The 26,658-nt window shown below is 35.1% G+C and overlaps 1 protein-coding gene and 1 pseudogene across 1 annotated transcript; both read right to left on the reverse strand.

Moving 5' to 3' along the window:
* Positions 1–2,425: 2,425 nt before the first annotated feature.
* Positions 2,426–12,796, reverse strand: LOC107640858 (ATPase E1-E2 type family protein / haloacid dehalogenase-like hydrolase family protein). The gene is made up of 11 exons (XM_016344361.3): positions 11,688–12,796; positions 9,794–11,118; positions 9,013–9,123; positions 8,510–8,786; positions 8,220–8,308; positions 8,025–8,133; positions 5,420–5,632; positions 4,853–4,978; positions 4,646–4,744; positions 4,093–4,284; positions 2,426–3,289 (listed from the first exon to the last, which is right to left on the reverse strand). The coding sequence occupies exons 1-11, from the start codon at positions 12,108–12,110 to the stop codon at positions 2,657–2,659; spliced, it is 3,597 nt and encodes a 1,198-aa protein (XP_016199847.1). The 5' UTR covers positions 12,111–12,796; the 3' UTR covers positions 2,426–2,656.
* Positions 12,797–17,105: 4,309 nt separating this feature from the next.
* Positions 17,106–18,614, reverse strand: LOC148565460 (uncharacterized; annotated as a pseudogene).
* Between the last annotated feature and the right edge of the window lie 8,044 nt (positions 18,615–26,658).

A 26,658-nucleotide genomic window follows, 5' to 3' on the forward strand; every position in this document is an offset into this window, starting at 1 on the left:
AAGACACCGGGTAAGATGTAATGGTGTCGTTCACTTGCTCCGGGTAAAGGTTCGAGACACCGGGTAAAATGCAAGGGTTGAGCTTAGTCACACTTGCTCCGGGTTGAGAATTGTAACACCGCCTGGGTAAGAGGCAAGGGTTGAGGTTGTTTCCCTTGCTTCGAGTTACGCGGGTAAGATGCAAGGGTTGCAGTTTGGTCCCACTTGCTCCGTGTTGTAGTGTTCTTATCCAGGATTTTCTACCGGACATGTCGAGTTTGACTGTATAACTGACAGATGATATCATCAGCCATAGTGCAAGCATACATCATTTGTATTTGATTGAATTGTTTGGGCTTGCTATTCTTGTCTTGGCTTGATTAGTTGTGCATAATTACATGTCTACATGCTAAATGTCTTGATTGAATCTACTTGTATTATTTGCTTGCTTTGCTTGTGTTTGCATATCTGAGAGGTCCCTCATGCTAGTGTTGGTTGACGCTGAGGGCTGTTCTGTTTGGAGTATGGAGGATAGTGGAAAACCTTGAGAGGAATGATTGTGGAAACTTTAATAAAAGTGACTTAGACTAACATTCCCTAGGAGAGTTGCCTGATTACAGATTAGTGGGAACCTAGGATGGAAATGTTAATGTATGAAGTTTACGATTACTTAGTGAGTTTCCTGTTACCATATATTGTATTTATGTTGGCACTTTTACCATACTTCTGTATATATATATCCTTTGTTTTTCAGATGCAGGTCTTGGTGCTCCGCAGTGAGCTGGAGTTCGTCTAAAAGATGGCAAACTTTATTTTGACTCTGCTTTGTACTTGATTAAAATCTCTCCCCTTTCTCCTTCCCCTCGAGAAGCGCAGTGCAAGTTCTCCACTTCTCCTCCTCCTCATTTAGATACAGGTATACAGCCCCTCACCCCCGAAACACAAACCCTAGGCTACTCCCCCACCGCTGCAAGGGTCTCACTCAGCGTCGCCATCCATTGTGCTCAGACACCACATGTCTTTATCCGGTCGTTTGCGGCTCCGTGTTTCTTCCTCATTCAACAATTGATGCATCTTCCTTGAGCTCACGAAGGCAATGGCTTCATTTTTCTAAAAATTTTTGTTCTCTTTTTTTCGATCTTTGTTCAGAACATTGATTTCAATAATTTTTTTAGATTCTGCTAGAATTAGTGCTACTCAGAATGAAATTTGAATCATTGATTAGCTCTACTCCTATGCTGTATAATACTGTTTTCTTGTTTTGGATTAAATCATAAAAAATTAGTTGATTTAGTTCGGTTAATCTTTGTTAAAACTACGTTGATTTAGTTTACTACTTAACCTTGCTAACCTTGCTTTAGTTCTCAAGTTGCTTGCTGCTTTAATTTAAAGGGATTGTGAAGTTTGGTTTAAGCTGTGATTGAAGTTTCCTTCATTTGGGTGTTCTTCACTTTTCCAGTGAAACTTAGCCTTTGATCTTTGAGCATACACATTTAAGTTATTGTTCTCAACAATGGTGATTCTTAGATATTTCTTTTTTTGTTGCTTTGTTTTAAATGTTCCTATAGATGTTGTGTTATTGCTGTGTTTTAAAGTTCTCTTGATTCTTTGTTGCGTTGTTGTTGTGTTGTCTTTCTTTTTCTCGAATGTTTGTATTGATTTGTTGTCTGAGGACCTGCACACCAACTCGAATTCTTGCACTCTTGCAATGAAGCTTTCCATGATAAAACTGTTTTTGCATACAAAATGAATGTGGTTTGATAATTTCTAATTGATATAATTTATTGTGGGATGAGCTAGAGATTACTTTGAAACTATTGGGAAGGAAAGGATGTTATTAAGCTATTAGAGAGTTAATAGTGCTCATTCAATGCTTTTTTTTTTTTGTTAATAAGCATTGTGCTGAACTTGTTAAAATTGGTTTGAAAACTGTTGATTTTTGTTAAAGCGCGTTAATTATTGTGTTGATCTTGTTAAAATTATGTTTGAAAATTTTGTTAATCTTAGTTAAATATAGTTAGTTTTTATTAATTTTAGTGTGTTTATTTATATTTTATTTATTATTTTATTATAAAACGGTTATTTTAGTTGAACCACGATTGAATCGATTGGACTAATAAACTAATGAACCAATCACTAAAACGGTTCGATGATCGGTCCGATTTTCAGAACTTTGCTCTCTTCATTACTCAAAAGAGCAGAACCAATTAAATTTCCTCCACTTTCTGTAGGGAAGTAATGCTAAGAGAAAAAGATAGAGAAGAACTTAACTTTGTTTGATGACTCTGGGTTAGGAAGGAAATTGTGGTATATGTAAAAAAACGTTGATCTTGACGGTATAGAAATTCTATTAAGTTAAAAATCTTAGCAGAACCATTTGAAATAATACTTACTCCGTGACGAAGACAAATTAACAAATAAAACAAATAGATAGTTTATTCTCCATTCTGCAATCAAACTTCAACTCCCCCAATCCACAAAAAAACAATCCCCCAAAATGAAAAAAGGTTTTGTGCATTATGCGCTTACCATGAAAGTGGATATACAAGCAACATTCCCTTGTAGTGAGTAAGCAATTCAAAAATTATATGCACAACAAATATATTTTCAACTTTCTATACACAAAACTACATTTCTTTTTTGAATATGGAAAAAAGAATAGTCAAAAATATAGATATCATCTATGGTCAGTGAAGCTGCCTCTAAGGCTGTTAGTCTTGGCCACTCTGCGTGCCGTTGATCCAACAGTTGTCGGCCTCAATGAACTTTGCCGCACCATAGCGCAAAACTCGGGATCATTCGTCTTTCCTTTGTGCCTTAACCACTGCACTATTTCATGATACATGGGAAAGAATCGCATCTGTAGTGCTGAGAAAGTGAAGTATGGTACAAGAGTTGTGATTACCACAAAAAATATCAACAGCCAATAGCATGGAGTCGGAGCCAGAGTTTCAACAAAGACATGGTAAGCGTTTCCAGAAAACGATGAGGCCATTGCTCCATAGGCAAGGAGGAAGATATACCAGATAACAATGGAGCCCCATATTAAAACATGTTGAATCAGGGTGAAGTAATTTACAGCAAGTGCCATTTGCAGGTTTACTACCCAAACCACACAAGTGTACATTGTTGCTCCTAGTATATCTCTTCCTGCCGTTCTTCCTCCTTCATCAAAGGCTTGAATCTCCATAGCTTTTGTGCAGAAGAAGAAAATTAGTATGGAGCTAATAAATCCATTAAGCATCCAACTAAGTATTCGACGCCAGCTAAAGAGGATGTTTTCTACACCTTCTCGATATAACATAGGAAACTGCCACATCAATAAAAAAATAACAGAAACCGATTATCGAAGAAATGAAAACCAGAAACCAATATAAGATAAATCAATGATTAGTGAATTTTACTTCATATAAGCATGAGGATTTATTTACATGGTAAGATACAAGTGATCAACATGGAAAGGGTTCTATTTACTTCCCTTTATAATGGGCTCTCTGGATACCAAAACTGAATAAGCCTAATTCAAATCCCACAAACTTGATCAAGAGTGAAAGATTACACCAGACTTTTTAAGGCTAGTGTGTAAAGTGTTCAACACGAACCATATCATATTTCTATTATGTCAATGTCAAGATAATATCGAAAAGTCACCATGAGAGTTAAAAAGCAATCAAGAATAAATGTCTTTTCTAATTCCTAATCATTTGTCTAAAAGACAAAGCGTCTCTCCATATTTAAAAATTTTTAATTAGTTTTCAACCATTCAAATAATTGGTCTAAATACTTCCTATAAATAGTAATTTACTGATGTATTAAAGGCTTCTTAAACTAATCACTTGAATAATTAAAAACTGATTAAAATTTTTGAATTGTGAAAAGGCATTTTGTCTTTACGACAAACGATAAAAATCAAAAAGGAAATTTACTCATCAATCAATATGTCAAGAAAGGCCTAATCATGTACAAATTATTGCAAGTTTTTTTTCTAGCTTCTTTATATGGACTCTCTATCTTTGCTATTCTGTCAACCAAAATAGGGCTATTGAATTTTCATTTGAAAAACATTATTAGAAACATGAAAACCCTAATAAAATATTTGAACAATAAGCTTACCCTCAAACAAAACCGGGCTGATACATCCTGGTCAAAGACCCCAAGGGCAATGACTGGAAGTGACGAAAAAAAGACATTATACAGAGACAAAAACCAATCATTATATGCAGGTTCTCCAGAAAACGACGCATGGACCTCAAACAAGAATAAAGTGAAGCCAAATGTGATATTCTTGTAAAAGAAATAACATATCTGTAATAAGAAGAATGAGCAAGTTAATATACCAAATAAAAGTCAAGGTGACCTTTTAGGGGTGATTTCGACTTTGTTCCTAATCATTATTTTGGTTTTATTTTTTATCCTAACCTTAATAACATATATAATTACTTTTCAATCCCGCAATGTTACTAACAGCATTTTTGCTTGCTACCCTATACTTTTCCATTACTTTTATATTACTTTTTAGTTTTTAAAATGATTTGAAAATTAAACTGCATTGAAGATGCTAAGAGATAAAAATAGAAAAAGAAAATGTTTGGAAGAAAATTGAAATCACCCCAAAATGTTAAGAAAAAAAATATACTTTTCCTAATATATTTATTGTTGCCTATACCATTGATGAGATTCTTCGGTAACACCAATGTCCATGCACAAGAAGTAGTCGTTCCAAATAACAAAACTGTGCAATTGCAACATCACTGGACATAACAGCCTGTAAGATACAAATAACAACATGCAATAAAAACAAAGGAAATGGAAGCAAAGACCAACGAAAAGAGCAAAACGAGAACAATTTATCCTTTTTTTTTTTGTGAATAACCTGCATTCCTTCAACACCACTGATTCCAATCCCTATGTCCGCTTCTTGAAGCATTCCCACATCATTAGCTCCATCCCCAATAGCTAACGTAGTTTTACCGGTTCTAGATTTTACAAGTCTGGTCACCTTTAAAAGAATAACCAAGAAAAATTATTTTAAGCCAGCCTTTTTAACAATATAATTAGAATGAGGGTAATATTCTAAATCAGTTCCTAACGAATTTTTAGTCGTGATCATCAACAAATTTTAATCACCAAATTAGTTTTTAAGAAGTTAGACAAATTAGTCTTTATTGTTTATTTAGTAAAGACATAATAGTCTTTAAGCATTTTTAACATTTTTAAATCAGTCCTTTTAAAAAGGCAAAATATAATATGAGAACCAATTTGTATAACAAAATAAAAGTTTGGAGACTAATTGGCCATTAAAATTTGTTGAATAATAAGTGTTTAACTAAAAATTCTTTAGGTTGACTTGGAATATTACTCTTAAAATTCTTATCATAAGGAGTAGAATAAAAAAGAGATGATGCCAAATGGAGAAGAAACCCAATAGACCAAAACATACCAATGCTTTCTGTTTTGGCGATGAGCGACAACAAATAACAGATGCACATTTAGTTGCTAAATCCAGAAGTAAGTCCTTCATATCATCCTCTAAAGCATAAGTAAGTGATTTGCCATCAATAATTAGAGCAAATGCTTGCTCAGGGGTTCCACTAGCAGCTGCAATTTGTTGAGCACCTTGTGATAGTTGACGGTGAATACTTTTTCTTGAAGCCTAAGATATAATATAAGTTGGAACAAAATTATCATAGCTTTATAGTTTCATCAAGACATTTGAATTCTAGTGAATTCCATAAAACACGAGCAACAAAGACGATTTATAACGTGAAAAGGAAGACATAAAAAATAAAAAAGATAAATAAAGGAGCGTATTGAAGAATATATTGAAAGTAAATAAGTGGACCATATCATTATATGTATGGACGTTAGGGGTGTTCATGGTCCGACGCGGCCTGACCCGAAGACTCGGCCCGGCCACAAACTCTTTAGATGTTAATTTGGTGTGATTTCATCATGTCTAGGGTTGGGTTAGGGTCTCAAAAATAGACCCAGTCATTATTTCGGATCGGTTCGGGCCATAATTCGTGTTACTCTGTCTCTTTTGTCAAACATGATTTTGTGTCTCTGTATCTCTATCTCAGTGTCCTGTCTATATAAACAAACACCGCTTAAAAGACGTATGTGGGTTGGGTTGGGTAAGTTTTCTTTTTGTCATTTTTTTTAACCTTTCGACCTTAATTCTTTCCACCTTAAAAGAATTATATATATGTGTGTAACTATAAGAAGGTATATATAGAAATTATGCGTACTTGATCAATGACAAAGTCCAATTTTTACAACAGTATTAGTCCTTTTCATCTTTTTTAAAATGAAATATTATAATATATATATTTGTTTTTTGCCATCAACTAACAAAAAATATATATATATATTGTTTTCTTTGTTTTAAGATTACATTATTGGTGGGTGGCATAGGTTATATATGATTAAATCCACCCACAAATCAATTGAACTGATTTCTCTTCTCGCCCAAATAAAAAATTTGAAATTTTTTCTTTGCACCCACTTGCAATTCTCTAATTAGGTTTTTGGGAGATTATTGTGAGTGAGAGAGAACAACTATAGAACGAGAGAAGAGTGAAAATATTATATCTGTTTTTTGTGCAGAGCTGTCATTTTTTAACAACAATTTTTTTGTTTATTTACCATTAGATTGGCCTAAAATTTAGACTGATTATTTGGTTCTTCATTTTGAATAGTTGGATCATTGGTATGAGTCTATAAAAATAAAATTTGTTGTTACAAAGTAATTCTGAATTTTAGATATTTTCATTTTCTTATCTCTTATTTGTAAGTTTTATTATTTTGGCTGCTGGTGTATGTATAATTTGTGTTTTATTAAAGATTCTCTTCTTATACTCTATATTTAATTATAAAAAATATATTTTTTAGTATTATTTTTACTTCTCACGTTAAAAAAGTTTTTCATATTAAAATTTTAGTATATTTTTATTATTATTCTATTTAATATATTTGCTTGATAATAATGGCTGCCTTATTGAAAATATTACTCATTGCTTTTTAGGGATGTCAATGGGGCAGGGCGGGGGCGGGGGATGCCTCCCTGCTCCCCATCCCCGCCCTCAGATTTGCTCCCCATCCCCGCCCCATTCCCCGCCGTGGGGGAATATTGCTCCCCATCCCCATTCCCCACGGGGCCCCATTCCCCGCGGGGACCCCATTCCCCATCTACATAATAGTTCTAACTAATTATTAATTTCCATATGAATAGAGTTGCAAGTATCTATCTTATACAAAAACTGCAAGATTTTATACAAAAAGTCTAAATGATACGATGGTGACTTCTCTCGAAATAACGCAATAGGGGGACGCAACGACGAGTCAAACGACAAAGCAGTGGACGAGGTAAGAGACGTGGCAATAGAGAGGAGAATGGACACGACGGCAGAGTTATGAAAAAGAACGCCGCAAATAGAAATTACGACGCGATAAAGGTGATGGCACGGTGAGGTGTGACGATTCAGTGAGAAGGGTGACGAGGGGGTGGCTGCAGAGAGGTTAGATGGAGTATGGACAGCCTTAGAGATCTCTGAATTGAAGAAGGGTTATGCAAATAAAGATTAGGAGTTTTGGGTTTCTATATATGTATGTGTGAGAAATGACTAAAAAACATATATGAGAAATAAACTATTAAGGATAATTTAAGGAATTCATAAATTTCGGGGAATAGCGGGGACGGGGCGGGGATCCCCGCTCGGGTCCCCACGCCTGCTTCGGGGGAATTTTGTCCCCCATCCCCATCCCCGCGGGGAAAATTCCCCACAATCGGATCCCCATTCGGGGCAGTCCCCGCAGGGATCCCCGCGTCTCGGGAAATTTTGCCATCCCTATTGCTTTTGTTAGATATTTGTATTGCTTTTACTAGTAGGCTGTACCTGTCTACCAAAATCATGGGATGCTATTTTTTCGAGTTTGAACCAACCCATATTTTCTAGTTGGATTGGGTCAAAACCCATGAGTTGATGGGTTAGCACATAAAATTTAGGGTAAAAGAACATAAAATTAAGGCTGGAATTTATTTTTACCTTGAAAATTTCTCTCTTATCTCCAACCTTCTCTAGTGATCGAATTTCTGGAGTATCCAAATGAATTATGATTTGCGTCATTCCTTCTCTAAGTAAACTACAAGCAAAACTGTAGTGTATGTTGTAGTCAAACATCTTGAAAAATAATTTTCATGCTGAAGCCACTATAAAAACTGCATAACCAAAATGTCATACCCAATATTGATGGCAGTCTCCATTTTATCCCCTGTCAAAACCCAGATTTTAATTCCTGCTTGAGAAAGCTTGTCAATGCAATTCGGAACCTAGCAAAACATAGAAGCATCATTTTGAAGTCCTATTTCATATGATAAATACGAGTAATAATGCTAGGAAATTAATTTTTTTCGGCCAATATTAATCATTTTTTTTTTATTTTACTTATCTTAAATTTTTGACTCTGCGTCATAAATCTTTTACCTCTACCTTCTAAATTATAAGCCCTAAATTCTATCCCCCTAACGTACCCCGTGTTGGAGCTTGTCCTCTATTGCAGTGGCACCAAGTAGAATCATATTCCTCTCGATGTTATCTGATACTTCCTCAATCATTGTTTCTCGATCTGCTGAAACTGAATTTTTTGCTTCGGTAAATTTATCATGAAACTCCTTGTATTCTTCTTCATCAAGTTCACGGAACGCTAGTATCAATGTCCTCAAACCTGCATCGGCATACTCATGTACATGTTCCAAGATTTTCTCTTCAAACTTTCTTCCATTGTTTGCAAGTCTTTCAAACATGACACTTCCAAGGAAAATAAAAATGACATAAGCAAAGTTTGCATATCGAATATTAAATGTATATAGTGTGTGTTTGAACTTTGAACCCATTAAGTGATTCAAAAATTTATTGTGTTAGGCAATTTTTTTCAAGCAAAAGTAAATATGTTTTAGCATAATAAATGAACAAAAATATAATTTTATATTATTGTATCTTTAAATTACTTTTATTTTTAAAAAATATCACAAACCTGTCAGCACCTTTACAAAGTAGCAAAATTCTTCCCTTTTCATCTTTTACTATGACTGACATTCGCTTTCTTGTGCTATTGAATTCTAAAACATGGAGAAGCATGTATGTCCTGTAAAATATGATTAGTCAGTACATATATGGTGTATTAATCAATCTTACCTTGAAAATTGAAAATTCCAAAAGCAGTAGCTATAAACAATAAGAAAATTTGGAATATAACATCGTAAATGTATTTTCTTTACAAGTGAATTCCTTAAATTGAAAGACAACAAAAAAAATAATAGGCAAATAATAGAAAATCAACAAAGAAGCTTAAAAAGTGCTAGATTACAAAATTGTCTTATCCAAAACAATAGGGACAACTTTTTCCACCATTTATGCCAATGCATAAACTAGAAGTTAGATGTCATCAAAGAAAATTTAGTCAATAATTTTTAATCCAGAAATGTACATTACTGATACAATTTACCTATCATATCAATAATTTTTTTTTTAAACAAAAAAACTCAAGACAACAAGATGAAACATATGTGAAAAAAAAATCTTTAATTTCTTCGTTATCTCTAACATTGTCATTAATTATTGTTGGAATTGACACAATCCCACTCCTTGTAGTTTTTAATTGGTCTAGCAACAACGTTGGGGACACTTGATGTTTTGTTTTGAAAGACCAAAATGGTTAATATGTAATTCATGTAGGTTTCCAACAAGAATTCACCTTAAAAAGTTGATTGGCAAACATACAAAGAAACAAATAATATAAAAACAAAGAAGCTTGCCTTTTAACTTTTTCTTGAGAAACAGGATCCAACTCAAAGATTGATAAACTAGTCTGAGTCCTTTTGTAGAATTCAAAGCCAAGTTCTTTGGCGGCAATGACGAATGCTGCTTCATCTGGAGATTCAGCTTCATAAGAGATATTTCCTGTGTCTTCATTAATTTCTGGTATAGCTGTATGACAAATTGCCAATAATCGAAAGAAATTCTGGATAACATTTGCATGAGGCTCATTAACCCAATTTCCATCCATGATCCTTTCATCTGTAAAATTAAAACCTTTGATTGGTGCCTTTCTATCAGGAGAGTTTCTTAAGTCATCAAATTCCAATCCATTTCTTCTGTTCATGGCCTTCTCGACCTCTGTGACTCCACGACCATAAGCGACTCCGGCAATAGAACATTTGATGAACTCCATTGAATTGCAAGTGAGAGTTCCAGTTTTATCAGAAAGAATTGTGTGAACTTGGCCGAGTTCCTCATTCAAGTTGGAAGTGATGGCATGAGCCGGCTTGTCTGTTTCTTCATGATACATTAGGATATCTTGGTTTATGAAAATGCTCTGAAGGACCTTAACAACTTCGATGGATACATACAATGAGATCGGAATAAAGAAGCTGTATAACATTAAGGCTGTTAAACAATGGAAGAAAGCAGCAGCAGGTGCTCTTTTCGGATCAAAGAAAATTGTAGAATCATCTGGCCTTAGATACCATCTTTTCATCACATTATTGTTCAAGTCTTGTTTAGTTTCAATGCCAAAGAAAACTGATCCAACAAATGCCATTAGGAACAAGATTAAGAACATGAAATAGATAACCCGATCCATCTTCCTCTCGATCTTGCTTCTCTTGGAAGGTGGAGAAACCGAGTTTTGGATAACCTTTGTGTCATGACCGGTGAAGATGACAGCTCCAAATATGTAGTCCGTGTTGCGCAGTTTGGAATCTCTTAGGAGAAGCTGCTGGGGAGAAAGTGCATAAACTTGCTCCTTAAACTCTATGCTTCCAACAAATGTATACAAGTTTGCATTGGGGTCTTCACATTTGATTGAAGCTCTGAAATCACTCAAGTTGTCTTCCGTTAAGGAGCAAGTAACTTCCAAGCCTTGTTTCAACTTCAAGTTTGTTTCTCCATCTAAGTTCATGGTCTCAACATAACAAACTGCATCCTCATAACTTGATGAAAGAAGTAGTAGGTCTGCAGGGAAGAACTCATCCTTTTCAACCTTAACTATGTCACCCACCTTTAGGTTCTTCCACTCAGTACATTCAAAAACTCCATCCCCTTTATGCACTTCCACTATTCTATTGTTCACCTCAATATCCTGCAATGCTCATATTCCGACTAGGAAAGTTATCTACTATCACATAATAACTTTCTTTTAACACCAATGCAAGACTCATTTATGAAATCACTTCCTTCCAACTAAAAATAAAAAAGATAAAAACAGGTACTATAATGGAATGCTTTGGTGTCTCATTTTTTACACTTACAACAAATTAGCGACTTCAGAATTAAAATTTACATTGAAATTGATTGATAAAATGAAACTGATCTTATTTTAGAAAAATAGTACTATCAATCTTTATAGAGATCTAATAAAAATTTATCACTTATATAACTATGAACTATCTTGATAGAAAAATTAAGAATATAATTATATTATATATATACAAAAAATTGGCTATCAATTCAATTAGCAGTATAAAATATATATTAAAAATAAATTAAATATTTATATACAAATACATAATGACTAATTTGATAATTAATTTTGTATGTGTACATAGTATTTTTGTTAAAAATAATGTAAGATTCAAATTGAATTTAAATTAAGTATTAAAGTAATAAATCCAACATTTAGCTTTAAATAACTGTTTATGAATGTAGTACCTGCTTTTTGCGACGCATATCTTCAATACCCTCTTTGACCATTGTTGCAGTAATGACAACAATCAAGGGCAGAATGGCACTGACAGCTGTATAAGGCGCAAGCTTGGTAAAGGACAATACACCGGTCACCAAGAAAAAGAAATTTGCCACTCTCCTAAACTGCTCAAATAGTGACTTGGGTAAGAAATTTGCAACAGTGTACTTTGTGGATCTCACAACATTATCTGCATAGTGGTGGTTGTCATTGTTGTTCCCAGAAGCATTTTCAGAGCTCTCTGAAGGCTCATTCAACAGAACCACCCTTGAAAAGCCAGGACTTCCAATTCGAGAATGTTCTTCATTCAGTAATGATTTCTTACCACATGCGAAAGTGTAGATCTTGCTCAGACGTAGCTTTCTTAATTTTCTAGTACCCTTCCTCATTTTTATTTCAATGTCTTGTTTTTTCTTTCTATATGCAGAAAAAAGGGAGGAGTCAAACTAATATAATGACTCGATTAGAATTTTGGTTGTTATTCACAACCCGAATTGGAAACTATTTCCCCTTTGTGTTATATCTTCAACTCCCTCATAGAAACATCTTTGCACCAAAATAGAGGCTGGCACAAAATAAGCCTGAAAATTTATGGCATTTGATAAATTCTCTAACGGTTTCACACGTGCATGAAGAACAATAATAGGAAGGATTCGAAGAAGGCGAAAGGGTTGAGCAAAGAATTGGATTGGATCTTGCATTTTGACCTTCCAAGAGATTTGCGCATTGTATCTTTTTTGTTTTGGACGTGACGAATTCAAGCATACGCTATTTTCACAGAAACCACGGTGCAATAATGAGGGAACAAAACAGTTTAATAACTGGAATTCGTTCAAAAGGAATTTCTTTTTAAATTTTTGAAAAGGAATGAAATTTCGTGAGAAAAGGGAAATGATGAAGAAGAAATGAAAAATGGGAAGAAACACGAAGAGAGGACAAATGAAGATCGAGATTTTCTTTTGGAAAGAGAGAAAAAAAAGAGTTATGTATTTTCTTTCCTTCTTCGTGTTTGTTCTATTTTTTCTCTCTTTCTCTTTCTCTCTCTCTTTGTTTTGCAGAAAAACTATGGAGCTTGTTAAGGGTAACAAGGTGTCTCTCTTTTAGAAACTTCACAACTAATTGATAAACCAAAGAAAAGATAGAAAATGCACTAATTTTGTATTATGAGCGTAACCATGTGTTATTAACAGAAAAAAAAAATAAAACATTGGCTTAAAAAAAAGAAAAATATAAATTAGTTTAAGAAATCAAAGGCACGATGAGTTTGCCCTTCAAACAAAACTAATTCTATGGTGATTTCATCTGACTTTTGTGTTTGACTATTAGATGTACTGCACGATTGTGCATAATAATGATAATAATAATAATGATAATAATAATAATAATAATAATAATAATAATAATAATAATATAAACTAGTTTAAGAAATCATTAATTATTATTTATGTTTAAAATAATTTTTAAAATAAACATTTATAGACATATTTAACTCATATAAAATAAGTTAGTTTGTATATTTTTTATTATTTATATAAATGCTAAATAACGGTATAAAATAAAAATATATAAAGTATTTGATTTTAAGCAAGAAAAAGATCTAATACAATAAACAAAAATACCAAATTTATAAGGAAATATATGCACATTTTTTTTTAAACAACCAATACTTCAAAATATACTTTATACTTTCCGTTTATATTTTTAATTTATAAGACATTGTCTTGACATTTTTAATAAAATCACCTATAAAAAAATAAAAAATAAAGAATATAAATAAAAAATTCAAATAATAGTTCATTTAATGTATATATTAATTAACTAGAAAAAAAGGTAAATATGGGAATATGTAAAAGCTATAGAGAGAAAAAATAAACAGAATTTAACTTAAAGAAAATGTCATTAATATGCCAAACTCTTTTAATGTATTTTTATATTTTATGTCATGAGTTTGAGAAATTTTTTTTTTGTTAAGTTAAGAGAGTATTTAATGTTAAAGTCTAAGCTAAGTTAGTTTAGTGGTGACAAGCTTAGTTAGAAGTTTGTGTGTTCCTTACTAGGATTAAGAAGAATTCTAAAGAATTGGTAAATGTAATTTCTCTGAAATTATAGTAAAAATTCTACTATTGTTATGGTGGAAATTGAATGTAAATTACATTATACTAAGTGACTAAACCAAGATATATGATGGTGCAAGCTCTTTTTTTCTGCTTTGTCTTTTTAAATTTTATGAGACAAAAATAAAATGTCTTTTACATAATTATTTTTGCAGACACCAAATCAACTAAGTTTTAAATTTATTTTGATGTTTAAGTTAAAAAGCACAAAAAATGGCCCTAGATTCAATCCTTTTTCTACAAATCTTGAGAGTTTTCCTAGAATATTAGAGAAAATGAAAAAAATAACACAGCTCGATTTGCATGAAACTTCTATAAAAGAATTGCCTTATTCCATTTGTAATCTTACTCGGGTCTGTATTATTGTGGAATCATTCAATTGCCAAGCAGCATTGTCATGATGCCAGAACTTAATGACTTGAAACTTTGAGAATATAAAGATTTGCTATTACCAAGCGAAGAAGAGGAAGATCAACAAGAAGTGCAAGTGAACTCAGTAGTGCCAGTATTGTCAACTAATACCACAACACAAGTTTATTTGCGAGCTTGAAATCTATCAAATGAATTCCTTCAAAAAATTTCTTTCTCGGTTTTTGAATGTGAAATTATTAGACTTGTCAGATAGTAGTTTCACAGTTCTGCCAGCTTGCGTCAAATATTGTTGCTTTTTGAGGTTTCTTTTGGTGGATGGCTGCAAGTTACTTGAAGAAGTTAGTGGGATCCCACCCAATGCAACGTAGAATGCTTCTATGCAAGTTACTGTGTTTTCTCAGTTGCTCAACTAAGAGGATGTTATTGAATAAGGTATCTATCTATTTTAGTTATTTTTTACATTACTAATGAAATCCCAAATTAATAATTGATTATAAAATTATTATTGACTAGAAAAAATTGCATGAAGAAGGAGGAAACAAGACATTCAATTTGCTAGAAACAAGGATTCCAAATTGGTTTGAGCATCAGAGCAGTGGACAAATAATTTTGTTCTGGTTTCATAACAAGATCCCTGCCATATCTTTTGTCTTTTCTTTTGAAGGAAGATTTTGCAAATGATTGCTCACTTTTTCATTGAATAACACTGTTCACTAATGACAATGTTCACTTCAGATTCTTTGACATTAGTGTCAGGATTTGTCCCAGCCATATTTATATTTATGACTTAGAAGGCTATGCCAATGAAGAGCTTCTAGGAAAAGAATGGAATCAAATAGTGATTTCTTTTTCAAGTATATCTGGAATGTATAGACACAACCGAAGCTAAAGAATCATGATATCATGTTTGGAGTGCATATACTTAAAGGGAGAACTAGCATGGATGATATTCGATTAACAGTTCCAGTGATCCAACATGTGCAGCAACAAACAAATTTGGCTTCATTGAAACTACACGTGATACAAGTTATAAATGATCAACAAAACAATAAGACTATCAATCCACTAGTATATAAAAGAGTAAACATAAAATGAAAGGATATTTGTCATAATAAAAAACTGCATGTTGACTTGTCCTTGCGCAGGAGCGTTAAGCCCTCTCCTTTACTTATCGAATAGGGGCGAGTAGCGAGATCGAAGAGCAAAGCGATAGGTTACTATGTAGCTTTCCCGAACAAGCAACGGCTTCTAAAGTAAATTACATCTCTGCTTTTGTATATTGTGATTCAGAAAAGACTACAGGTGAAGTTTCTCAAGTCCCAAGTCCTACTTTATTAATTAAGTGGCACTAAAACAATGAGAGAACGAGAGAGATGGGAAACACAAGGTGAGGTAGAATTAGGCAACCACAACACTATAAAAAGGATCCGAGGGTTTAGAATCAAAAGGAGTACTAATGATTGAAGAGTGAATCGTTCATGGTCTTTGTGGATAATCTACCAAAAGATGTCTCCAAGAAAGAGTTGTTCCATATGTTTAAATGGATATGTCGGATAAATGACATATATCTGTCATAGAAGGAAAGGAATGAAAAGATTTATTTATTTGCGTTCATACAATATACTATGGAAAAAAGGATTTTAAAGGCAATAGCAGATATGAATAGAATGTGATTAAGGGATAAGAAGATATTTGTAAGAGAAGCCAAGTATAGAAGGAAAGTAGAAGTTAAGGGGAACAAAGTTAAGAAAGAAGAAGATAACATGAGATACATCGAAAAAAGTATAGTTGAATGTGGAACAAACGTTGAATTAGGAGCAGATGGTCTAGACAACACAAAGAGGACAGAAAAGGTGATAGATCCGCACGGAAATGGATGAATGAAGAAGATAAAAGTTTCAGTTGCAAAAAAAAAATTAAAACTGGCTGCAAAAGAGCATTATTGGGGGGACTACCACTGCCATAGATTTTAACATGTTGACAGAAAAAGTGAGAATGGAGTTAGGGGTAGCAATAGATAGGGTAAGATAGAATTTAAACCCAACCTTAATGGATTGAATTTGTTACTAATGTTTTGTTTGGATGGAAGATGGAAAATGAGAGAAAAGAAAATAAAAGGAAAGAAAATGAAAGGAAAAGTTGATTTTTTTTTTTTATGTTATTTGGATGAAGAGAAAATGAATGGAAAAAAAAATAGGAGAACAATTTTCTTTTGTTTGGATGAAAGGAAAAGTAAGAAGAGAAAAAATCATAACTAAGTGAAATTACATTAATACCCTTCCTTATATTATATATAAATTATAATATATCAATGTATGTATTTAAATTATTTTTCTAATAAAAAAATTATCCCAATTATATTTTAGAATTTTAACGTGTTATCTTTATTAACAATAATACTTTTTTGAATTATCTTTTAATGTCATAAATAAAAATATATATTATTCTTTTTAAAAATATATAAATAAATAATCTCCTAAAAGAATAATAAAACTACTCATACTTTACATCATTAATCTCCTTAAGCATATTTAAGAAAAAGTTTCACTAAATTATACTTACAAAATAAAATATTATCAAAAGTGGGTAGCATTTCTTTCTTACTACGTGCGACAAAAAATCATATACAATTTTTATAAACATATAACAAAATGTCAAAAAAGTAACGACGACCAGGACTCCTAGGGAGAGTACTATTTTATCTCCACATAATACTTTTCAAAAGGGCAATTCTTCATAGTCAGAGTCATCGCCTACTTCTAAAAAATCAATTCTACATAACTTGAGCCATCTGTACCCATCTACTTCAAAAAAATAAAGTTTTTCCGAATTAAAGATATTAACACATGATCGATTTCTACTTGTACTAAGCAGTGTACTCGTTGTTCCCAAACATTTTCAAGTATTATGATTCCTGCACGAGCATATACAATAAAGACAAATTAATTCAAAGATCAGAGTTGATCATGATAATCTATTTTATCGATGTCTTTCTATTAAAACAACCAATCAATCTCAAAGTATATATACATAAAGTGATTTCCAACCATGGTTAACATAAATAAAACAGAAAATGATATCTTCTTTAAATACATGAAGATATACCCATAGTATACGACACTCAGAAACACATAATCAATTAATGAAAGCAATAACCTCAAATTAACCAGAAATTAAGTGCGTATAAAAGTTATACCTGTAATGGTGGATATTTTCTGAAAGTACCATATCTCCTAAGTGAACACCAGCAGCTGTCATGAAATGAAAAAGAGCATCCAATCGCATTTCAGGTGGGATCCCAAAAATTTGGCGCTTTTTCTGCTCATTTTCACATAAAAACTTATAACACAGTATCCGAGTTGAACCTATCAGACCCAATTAAGTCAACATATCCCATACATCTGATTTGTTGTAAAGGCAGGGTCTACTTTGTTGCATAATAGCCAACCCTTTTTCAGCAATTGCAACTTGTCTTTCAATTAATGAGACTTGTTTTTCGGCAACCGAAACTTGCCTCTCAGCCACAGAAGCTTGTCTCTCAACTGATTCAACCTGCCTCTGAGCTACGTCATGTAGCTTGCTAGACAGATAACTACCCTCTTTGACAGCATCGGCCATGGTAGTAATTCCCAAAACAACTTTCTCATATTGTACCTCCAAAAAATCATTCATAGGAGACTTATGCTTTGTTCCTCTTGACGTTGAAGTCCCACCTAATTGATTTGGCTGACTATGAGGAGCACTTGGTGAATCTAAATTAGCAGAAAATGTTGGGGTATCATGTCCCATATTAATATCTATGTTAGAAAATCTAATATTTTCAAATGAGTCATTCAAATCAATGGAATCTCTATCAAGTTGTTGAATTCTTTCTCGTGAAGTAGCAGCCCCTTTACCGGTAGCTCTATCAGCTCCAAACAACTTCAAAGTATCATAATGCTTAATTTGCATTTTCTTCCATTTTTTTGCATGTGGTTTCTCCTGCATAAAGAAATGTTAAAATTATTTTGTGACTAACTTGGTCATTCGTATAAGTAATAAAAAAGTATAAGATACCTTAATAAAGTATTGCCACACTTCTTCTTCAGCTTCAAACTGTCTAATAACAGGATTCCACGCAAATTCACTTAAGTGATGAAATAAGTCATATGCCTCAGCAAAATGATCTTTCAATGTCTTCATTCTATTCTTAATGTGATTCTTTGTTATGTGTGGATCTATTGCTATACTCAAAGTCTTCACAACATTGGCATATGCTTCAGTTGTCCACGAGCCATCATATCTATTACCTTTCAATGCTTCTTCTACTAATGCATTCAGCAGAACTTCATCCATCTCATCAGACCATCTTAAGTTGTCTTTAGAAGGTTGATTAGCTTCTGTTGTTTTATTTTCTTTATTTGGCATTATTTAACCTGTAAAAAAATCCCTTAAAAAATCTAATTAAACAATTCTGAATGTAATATATATATATATATATATATATATATATATATATATATATATATATATATATATGAAACATATCATCACTCATAAAGTTTGATACACATTCCACATTTCAGCTGCAATATTATCTCGTAGCATTGCTGTATATCTATATTCCTCATCACATTGTTGATTTGATTGTGATCTATCTATGTTGCATTCTTGTAGCAATTCTCGGTTAACTGCATCAATTATAGATTGATCAACATCGACACCCATCAAAAAGTTATGCAATATACAACATGCCAAAAAATGTCTCTCATAGTTTCAAATGAATAATAAGGTTCAGTATCGCCAGCTATAATTGGGAATCTTTTCTTTAGAACTCCGAAGCATCTTTTGAATAGTTCTTTTGGATTTTGGAGCTCACATACTGAATACTCTTTTAGATGATACTGAATACCTATATATGGTGTAAGTATCACAGGCTTTAACATAAATCCAACATCGTCTAGATAAAATTTTCCTACAACAGTTGCATACACAAATTAAAGTATAACATACTGTGTCTATGAATTTGAATTTATGTAGACAATTTTATAAATTACACTATTACAAACCTTAGGAGATTCAAAGTGGATATTCCCTACTTAGAGCATCTTTCAAAATTCTCGAGTCAGAGGCAGTTCCTTCCCAACCAGACAACACATAAGTGAATTTCATATCAAACCCACAGGCAGCTAATACATTTTGTATAGGGTGTGATCTTTTCTTCCGCAAAAACGAGGGGCTTCTATCCTTGGTACCTTCACACGACTATGAGTACCATCTATGGCTCCAATGCAATCCTTTTTTAGAAATTATATTGACATATTAACATAATAGTTTTATCATTATTTCGTTGACAATTACATAAAATTCACCAAGTAAATCAAAAGATTTAGTACCTTGAAAAACGGATTAGAATCGACTATTATGAAGTATTTCATAAGGAACATTGACGTCGGGATTTTTACCAGTAAAGAGATTCATAGAAACAGTTGCATTGTAGATATAGTCTCTAAACCGACAAAAATCCCTTCGTACAAACGTGTTGGGTGTCACAAGTAACAAACCCCTTTAGAAATTGTTAACCGAGTATTCAAACCTCGGGTCGTCTTCTCAAGGAACTGCAAGGAAGTATGTTCTTATTATTGGCTATAAAGGTTGTAATCGGGGTTTAGAAGATGAGAAGCAAGTAATTTGAATGACAAGTAAAGTAAATGGCAATTAGAATAAATAAATACTATAAAGCAGACTTTTGGCAAGGTAAGAGAAGTTGGAGGTCCAACGTAGTTATCTCTCTCAACTATAATGAAAGTTGAATCTAAACTCCACTTGATCAACCTGTACTAGGGCACAGGAAAGTCAAGGGACTAATTTAATTGACCTTTGAATCCTATTTATTTCCTAAGAAGAGGTTGGGATTACTTAAGTTCAGCTCAATTAGCAAGATAACGATTATCAATTATGTTGAGTTTAATAACTGTTGAGTTACTGAATTCTTAACCAAGACCAAAAGGGGAAAAAGTAAAATTGCTGGAATAATAAAAATATCCTTGGATGGGAAGCAATGGTAACTTAAATTAAAGAGAACAATCATAAACTGAAAATACCTCAATTATCATTAATTCGAATAACAGTCTGTAACATGGGAGAAATTCATAAATCCAATTATAAAGGTAAACAGCCAACTCAGATACTGGAATAAATAAATAAAGTAAAAGGGAAGTTTAAAACAAAGAAATATAAAACCTGGATTGAGAGTCACTCTTAAAACAAGAAGAAATCCTAAATCCTAAGAGAGAGAGAGAAGATCTCCCTCTCAACTAAATCTAAATCATTGAAAAGTAAAATATGCGAGCTCTCTCTGAATGGATGCATTCCCACACTTTATAACCTCTGGTCTATGCTGTCTGTACTTGGATCTGGGCCAAAAAGGGGCTTCAGAATTCGCTGGGGGCGTATTCTGTAAATTCTGATACGTGGCCTTTGTCACGCGTCCGCGTGGGTCACGCGGTCGCGTCATTTGGAGCTTTTCCTTGCCACGCGGTCGCGTCAGTCATGCGACCGCGTCATGTGCGTTCTGCTTAAGGCGCGCGGTCGCGTCAGTCATGCGGCCGCGTCGCTGCTGATTCGTGCTTGGCACGCGATCGCGTCATCCATGCGATCACGTGGATACCAGTTTCCTTAAAGCTCCGTTTTGCTTTCTCCTTCCATTTTAGTATGTTTCCTTTTCCATTCTTTAAGTCATTCTGCCTTAGAAAATCTGAAACTACTCAACACACTAATCACGGCATCGAATGAAAATAAAGGTAATTAAATTAATTAATTTTAAAGCTTAGGAAACATGTTTTTCATTTACATCACATAATAAGGAAGGGAAAGTAAAACCATGCAATTAATGTGAATAAGTAGGTGAAGGATTGTATGAACCACTCAAATTAGGCACAAAAAAACTCATGAAATATGGGTTTATCAACCTCCCCACACTTAAACACTAGCATGTCCTCATGCTAAATCCAAGGTAAATAATTAAGGTCAAAGTGATGGAATGTCATGCAATGCAACCTAATTTAAATGCAACTACCTAAATGGATGATGCATCATGCAACTCTAATTTATTCACTTATATATAGAGCTTACATGTAGTGAAGTTAATTCACATTCTCAAGGAGTCATGTATATATATATATATATATATATATATATATATATATATATATATATATATATATATATATATATATATATATATATATATATATATATAGCTAACCCTTAAATAATAAAGCATTTTAGCAAATGAGATGGGAAAGAAAACATTGTACAAACTTGCAAAACAATTAGTAAATATAAGTACAGATATATGTTGATGAGTTATAGAACCCTCACTGAATTTTGTGTTTACTCTCTAGTCACTCAGTGTTTATTGGGTTTATTCACTCTATTTTTCTTTTCATTCTTGCTTTTTATAGCTTTGTTCTTCATCTAACCAATCAACAATTATAGAATATAGTCATACCAAAAAGTCATGAGGTCTTTAATTGAGGTTGTAATGGGGCCAAGGTAAAGGTAAGGATTTATGTATAGGGCTAAGTGAGCTAATAAGTGAATCCTTAATTAGACTAAGATCTCACCTAACATACATATTTAGCAAGATAAACTTCTTTACCCATTCTCCCATATTATCCCACTTATTGTTACATGCTCATGTTTCACTTTTTATTTTTATCCCATGTGCATTGTTTTTATTTTGCATTCGGGAATTTCTTTTGTATCCCCTTTTATTAAATGCTGAAATTTTTTTTAATGCACATGGTAATTGAATCACTTAGATTTTCTCATGAGCATGCTTCCCAAATTTATTTTATTCCTTTTAAATTTTCTACCTTTTGTTTCTATCATCCATGTTCCTAAAAGGTTTCCCACATTTAACTCTATTCATGATTTTCTATCTTAAGCTAACCAAGGATTCACTTGGAATTTTCTTTTGTTTTTCTGCTTAAGGCTAGTAATTTGGCTAGATAGAATAAAGGGGTTTTAAAAGGCTCAAGGGGGCTAACAAGGGTGATGTAAAAGGTAGGCTAATTTGGGGTAAGTGAGCTGAAATCAAATGATGGCCTCAATCATTCTCCTGGTATGTATCTATTCTATATTCTATAATTGGACATATAGATTAAAGCAAAGTAAAGAACATCAGAATAAAAAGAAATGAAACACACAGAAATGAAATTATGGTTTGAATACAACCATACAATTAAGCTCAAGACTCACAGGCTGTGTGTTCTCTAACTCAAGCATCATATATCATTTATATATTGTATACAGGTTTAGTTAAAAATTCCCATTATTCTCATAAAAAAATTATTTAGGGTAACTTTTAAAGTTTTAATGTTCTTCCTTGATGAAATGTTGTCAGCTTAACTACATCATGTAATGCTATATATAAGGTTTGTGGATTTAAATCTGATATGTTCAATTTCCTAGCTTACTTCCTTTTTATATTTTTCAATTTTAAATTATACTATCTTATGCTAAAAAGGGTAAACTATACTAATTAATCCACTTAATAAATCAGAATTGCAAACTAAACTAAATAACTAAAATAAACTAAATGGCTAAAATATGAACTAAAGATGCAAAATGCAGAAAATAGAGTAAAAATACATAAAAGCAATGTATAAGTACTCAGAAAATAACAGTAAAAAGAGAAATACAGAAAAAATATCCAAAATAAAAGAAAAAGTATGTAGTGGTTCACCAAAATAAACGCCAGAGATGACGACCTCCCCACACTTAAAAGGAAGCATCGTCTCCGATGCTCAATCAAGCCTGGTGTGAAGGAGTGTCATCACTGGGAGGGATGGTAGCTGGAGTCTCAGTGGTGATGGGCTGAGGGTCTGGCTGCTGTGGAGGCGGTGCTGACTGGATCGGAATCTCAAGATCCGCAGCCTCAATCTGATGTGGGACCGCTGCCTGTGGTGCGACTGGTGCTGCCTCCTGGGGATGGGTCTCTGCCTCGGGCGCATCCGCCTCCTCCTCAGATGCCTCGGACGGTGTGTCGGGCTCGGAAGGAATGTCACCGGATCGTATCATCAGCTTTAGGTGCTCATAGCGCCGCTTGTTGCGACGCTCCATCTGGTCAATTCGTCGGAACAAGCGGTGCACCAGATGATAGACGGGCTCTGTGGCAGGTGGAGGTGCAGTGGTGGTAGTAGGGGTAGGTGGAGCAGCAGTGGAGGAAGAGGGTCCAGCAGATGGTGGGGCTGACTCATCAGTAGCAGTGAATGGTGGTGGTCTGTGGCCCAGGGCTAAGAAGTTCCGGCTGCGCGGAATGATCTTCCTGCAATCCGTCGCTGGTGGTCTCTCATCGGCATCCTCCCATGGCACGTCAGCTCGACAGCCAAGCTGTGTAACCAGATATGGAAAAGGGAGGGTGCCTCGGACGTGGACCCTGGCCATATAGTGCCGAATGAAACGTGGCAGATAAAGGTCCTTACCCTCCAGCACACACCAAAGGAGGGTGATCATAGCAGCCGGGATCTCCGTCTCGTGAGTACTCGGCATCACATAATTACTCAAGATCTGATGCCATAACCGAGCCTCATCGTTTAAGTACGCTCTCTTGATCCCTCTAGGCATGGTGGTGTCCTGACCCATCTCCCAAGGGACTGTCGGGTTGAGAGCTATCCGTGCCTTTACAGCATCCCAATCAAACTGCATCTGACGCATGTCCTCCTCAGCCTTTTAATAACCATCAGGCTGATCGGACTTGGCTGGGAGCCGGAGAATGTCCTCTAAGGCCTCCTCAGTGACCAGAATTTGTTTTCCTCTCAGGTTCACTGCATCTAGGGTGGTGAGGTAGTAGTTGCAGTAGAATTCCCGGACCCAAGAGGAATTGACCTCTGTCAATGTTCTCTCCAGAAAGAACCAGCCCCATTGCTTGATTTGCTCAGCGGTGTACTGCTGAAGGGCTTCTGGAATCTTCAGACTTCGTTCCAGGTATAGATTTCTGGAGTTTGCAAAAGTTGGGTACCTCAATTCACAGTACCGGTTTGCAAATTTGATAGGATCATTTGCAGGGAGCAGCTGGTCAGCTTTCTCCTGCTGTGTGAAGTTCTTCTCCCGCCATGAAGAATCATGCATTAGAGCAATGATGGACTGGGAGGAATATCCTCGCTTGCGCTTGCCAGTAGCCTTGCTTTTGCCTTTCCTCTGTGAGGCAGACATCCTGAAAAACAGAAAACCAGGATATGGATAAAATAGGAAAGCAAATAGGCAATTAAACAAAGGAAACTCAAAGCGGCAAAGGAGAAGTAAAATAAGGAAAATGAGTATATGAAATATGATTGAATTTATGTTAAATGGAAAAATAATCAATATGCCATGGTTAGAAAGTTAGAGGAAAGTGAAAATAATCAGAAAATAGATTAAAAGGGTTAGTATGGGTAGAATTTGAAAAAGAAATTAGTAAATTAAAGTTAGTGAGTTAGTAAAGTGCGGGTTAAAGTAAGTGGCATAGAAAAATTCCATATAACAAGGATTCACAGGTAAGAATAGAAGTACTCATAATCGAACAAGGAAAACAGGGTGATGCTGATTCGAATAGAAATAAAGAAAGCACAAATTGGAATCAGTTAATCACAAATGCAGTTTATGAACCAGGAAATCAAAGAGGATAAGAAAGTCTGCCATAGCATTCATGAAATGGTTCGGGTAAAGCAGAGTAAAACAGAGTTCAGAAATGCCAAACCAGAACATGAAAGAAAACAATTTTTTTAAAACAATTTGGGTAGCATTCCGGCTAAAATTGGATTGTCCCGGAAAATAAACAGCAATCATAGCAGTTCATATGAATTAAAAACTTGCTGCAGTTACCAGTAATGAATAGAAACAGGAAAATTTAGAGTAACAAGCAGCAATTGCAAGAAAGCACAGCATATGAACGAGGTCACAGGAACAGCAGAATTGCAGTTATGATAAAACATAAACAGGAACAGTGCAAGTAAACAGACCTAGATCCACTAACCACAGCCTAAGCTACCTAATAACCTAAAAATTCCACTACAACATGCATATCTATCTATCCTAATTATGAACAGAAACGGAAAAAATTACAAAAAAAATGACGAACGGATAAAAGGGGTTGCGTTTTTGCGAAACCTGGTAGGCGGGAGGGGTGGAACGGGGAAGAAGGTGGCGGCGGCGGCGTCCGGCGCGGTGGCCGGAACGGCGTCGCGGTGGCGGCTGAGGGGGAAAGTGGCGGAGAGGGTTTAGCGTGAGTGATAGAAGAAGGGGGGGCTGCGGGTGGGTGGCGGAGAGAGGGGGGCGCGGCTGGATGGCCGGCGGTGGTGGACGGTGGTCGCGGTTGGTAGTGGTGGAGAGGGGAGGAGAGAGGAAGAAGGGAGGGGAGGGGGTTGCGGCGGCGGTGTCTGGGTGGGGGCGCGGTGGCAGCAGGGTGGTGGCTGGAGGAAGAAGAAGCAGAGAGGGAGCAGAGGGTTGGGGGTGGGGGGGCTGCGCGACTGATAGGGTTCGCGGGCTGGGGGGTTATATTTTTGAATCCACGCGGCCGCGTGGGGCACGCGGTCGCGTGGTTGAGGTGAAAATGGGAGTGACGCGATCGCGTGGGTCGCGCGATCGCATGAGAGGGAGGAAAGAGGGGTGACGCGATCGCGTGGGTCGCGCGATCGCGTCGCTGGAATTCGTGCTAAACGCACGACTCCAGCGCCATTTTAGCGCAACTCTCTGTCTCCTTTTGGGGTGATGTACAATCTATGCGACGCGATTGCGTCGCTCACGCAGTCGCGTGGGATTGATATTGTGCAGGTGACGCGATCGCATGCGGCATGCGATCGCGTGGGCCAATTTGTGCAAAATGCACAAGGGCCGCACGATTCCAGCCTAACTTTCTGTTCGTTGGATCCTTACGCCGATATATATATATCACGTGGCCGCGTGGGTCACGCAGCCGCGTGGGTCACGCGGTCGCGCGGGTGGTGTTTTTCGCAGTATGACGCGATCGCATGGGGCATGCGGTCGCGTCGTGCACCCTCTTTTTTTTATATATATATGCAGAATGCAATGATTAACATGAATGCTATGCATGATTCCAGGTTTAATTATTAAAATGAAAAAGGAAAAATGAAAGCAATTAACAAGAAATAAATTGAAAAAGAAGCGACCATACTTTGGTGGGTTGTCTCCCACCTAGCACTTTTAGTTAAAGTCCTTAAGTTGGACATTGGAGGAGTATCCTGTTATGGTGGTTTATGTTTAAATTCATCCAAAAATCTCCACCAGTGTTTGGAATGCCAATAGCCTCCAGGGTCCCAAACTAGGCATGTGAAGCTTCTGAGCAGCTTCAAACAGATTGTTAGGCTCCCGGGATGACAAATATCAGAATAAACTCCAGGATTCCAAGCCTTGCTTTTAAATCCGCCTCTGTCTTGATCTACATGTTCCCATTCGGGCGGTTTAAAAA

Source organism: Arachis ipaensis, chromosome B5 (assembly GCF_059453495.1).
Source record: "Arachis ipaensis isolate K30076 ecotype BB chromosome B5, ASM5945349v1, whole genome shotgun sequence".
Taxonomy (NCBI): Eukaryota; Viridiplantae; Streptophyta; class Magnoliopsida; order Fabales; family Fabaceae; genus Arachis; species Arachis ipaensis.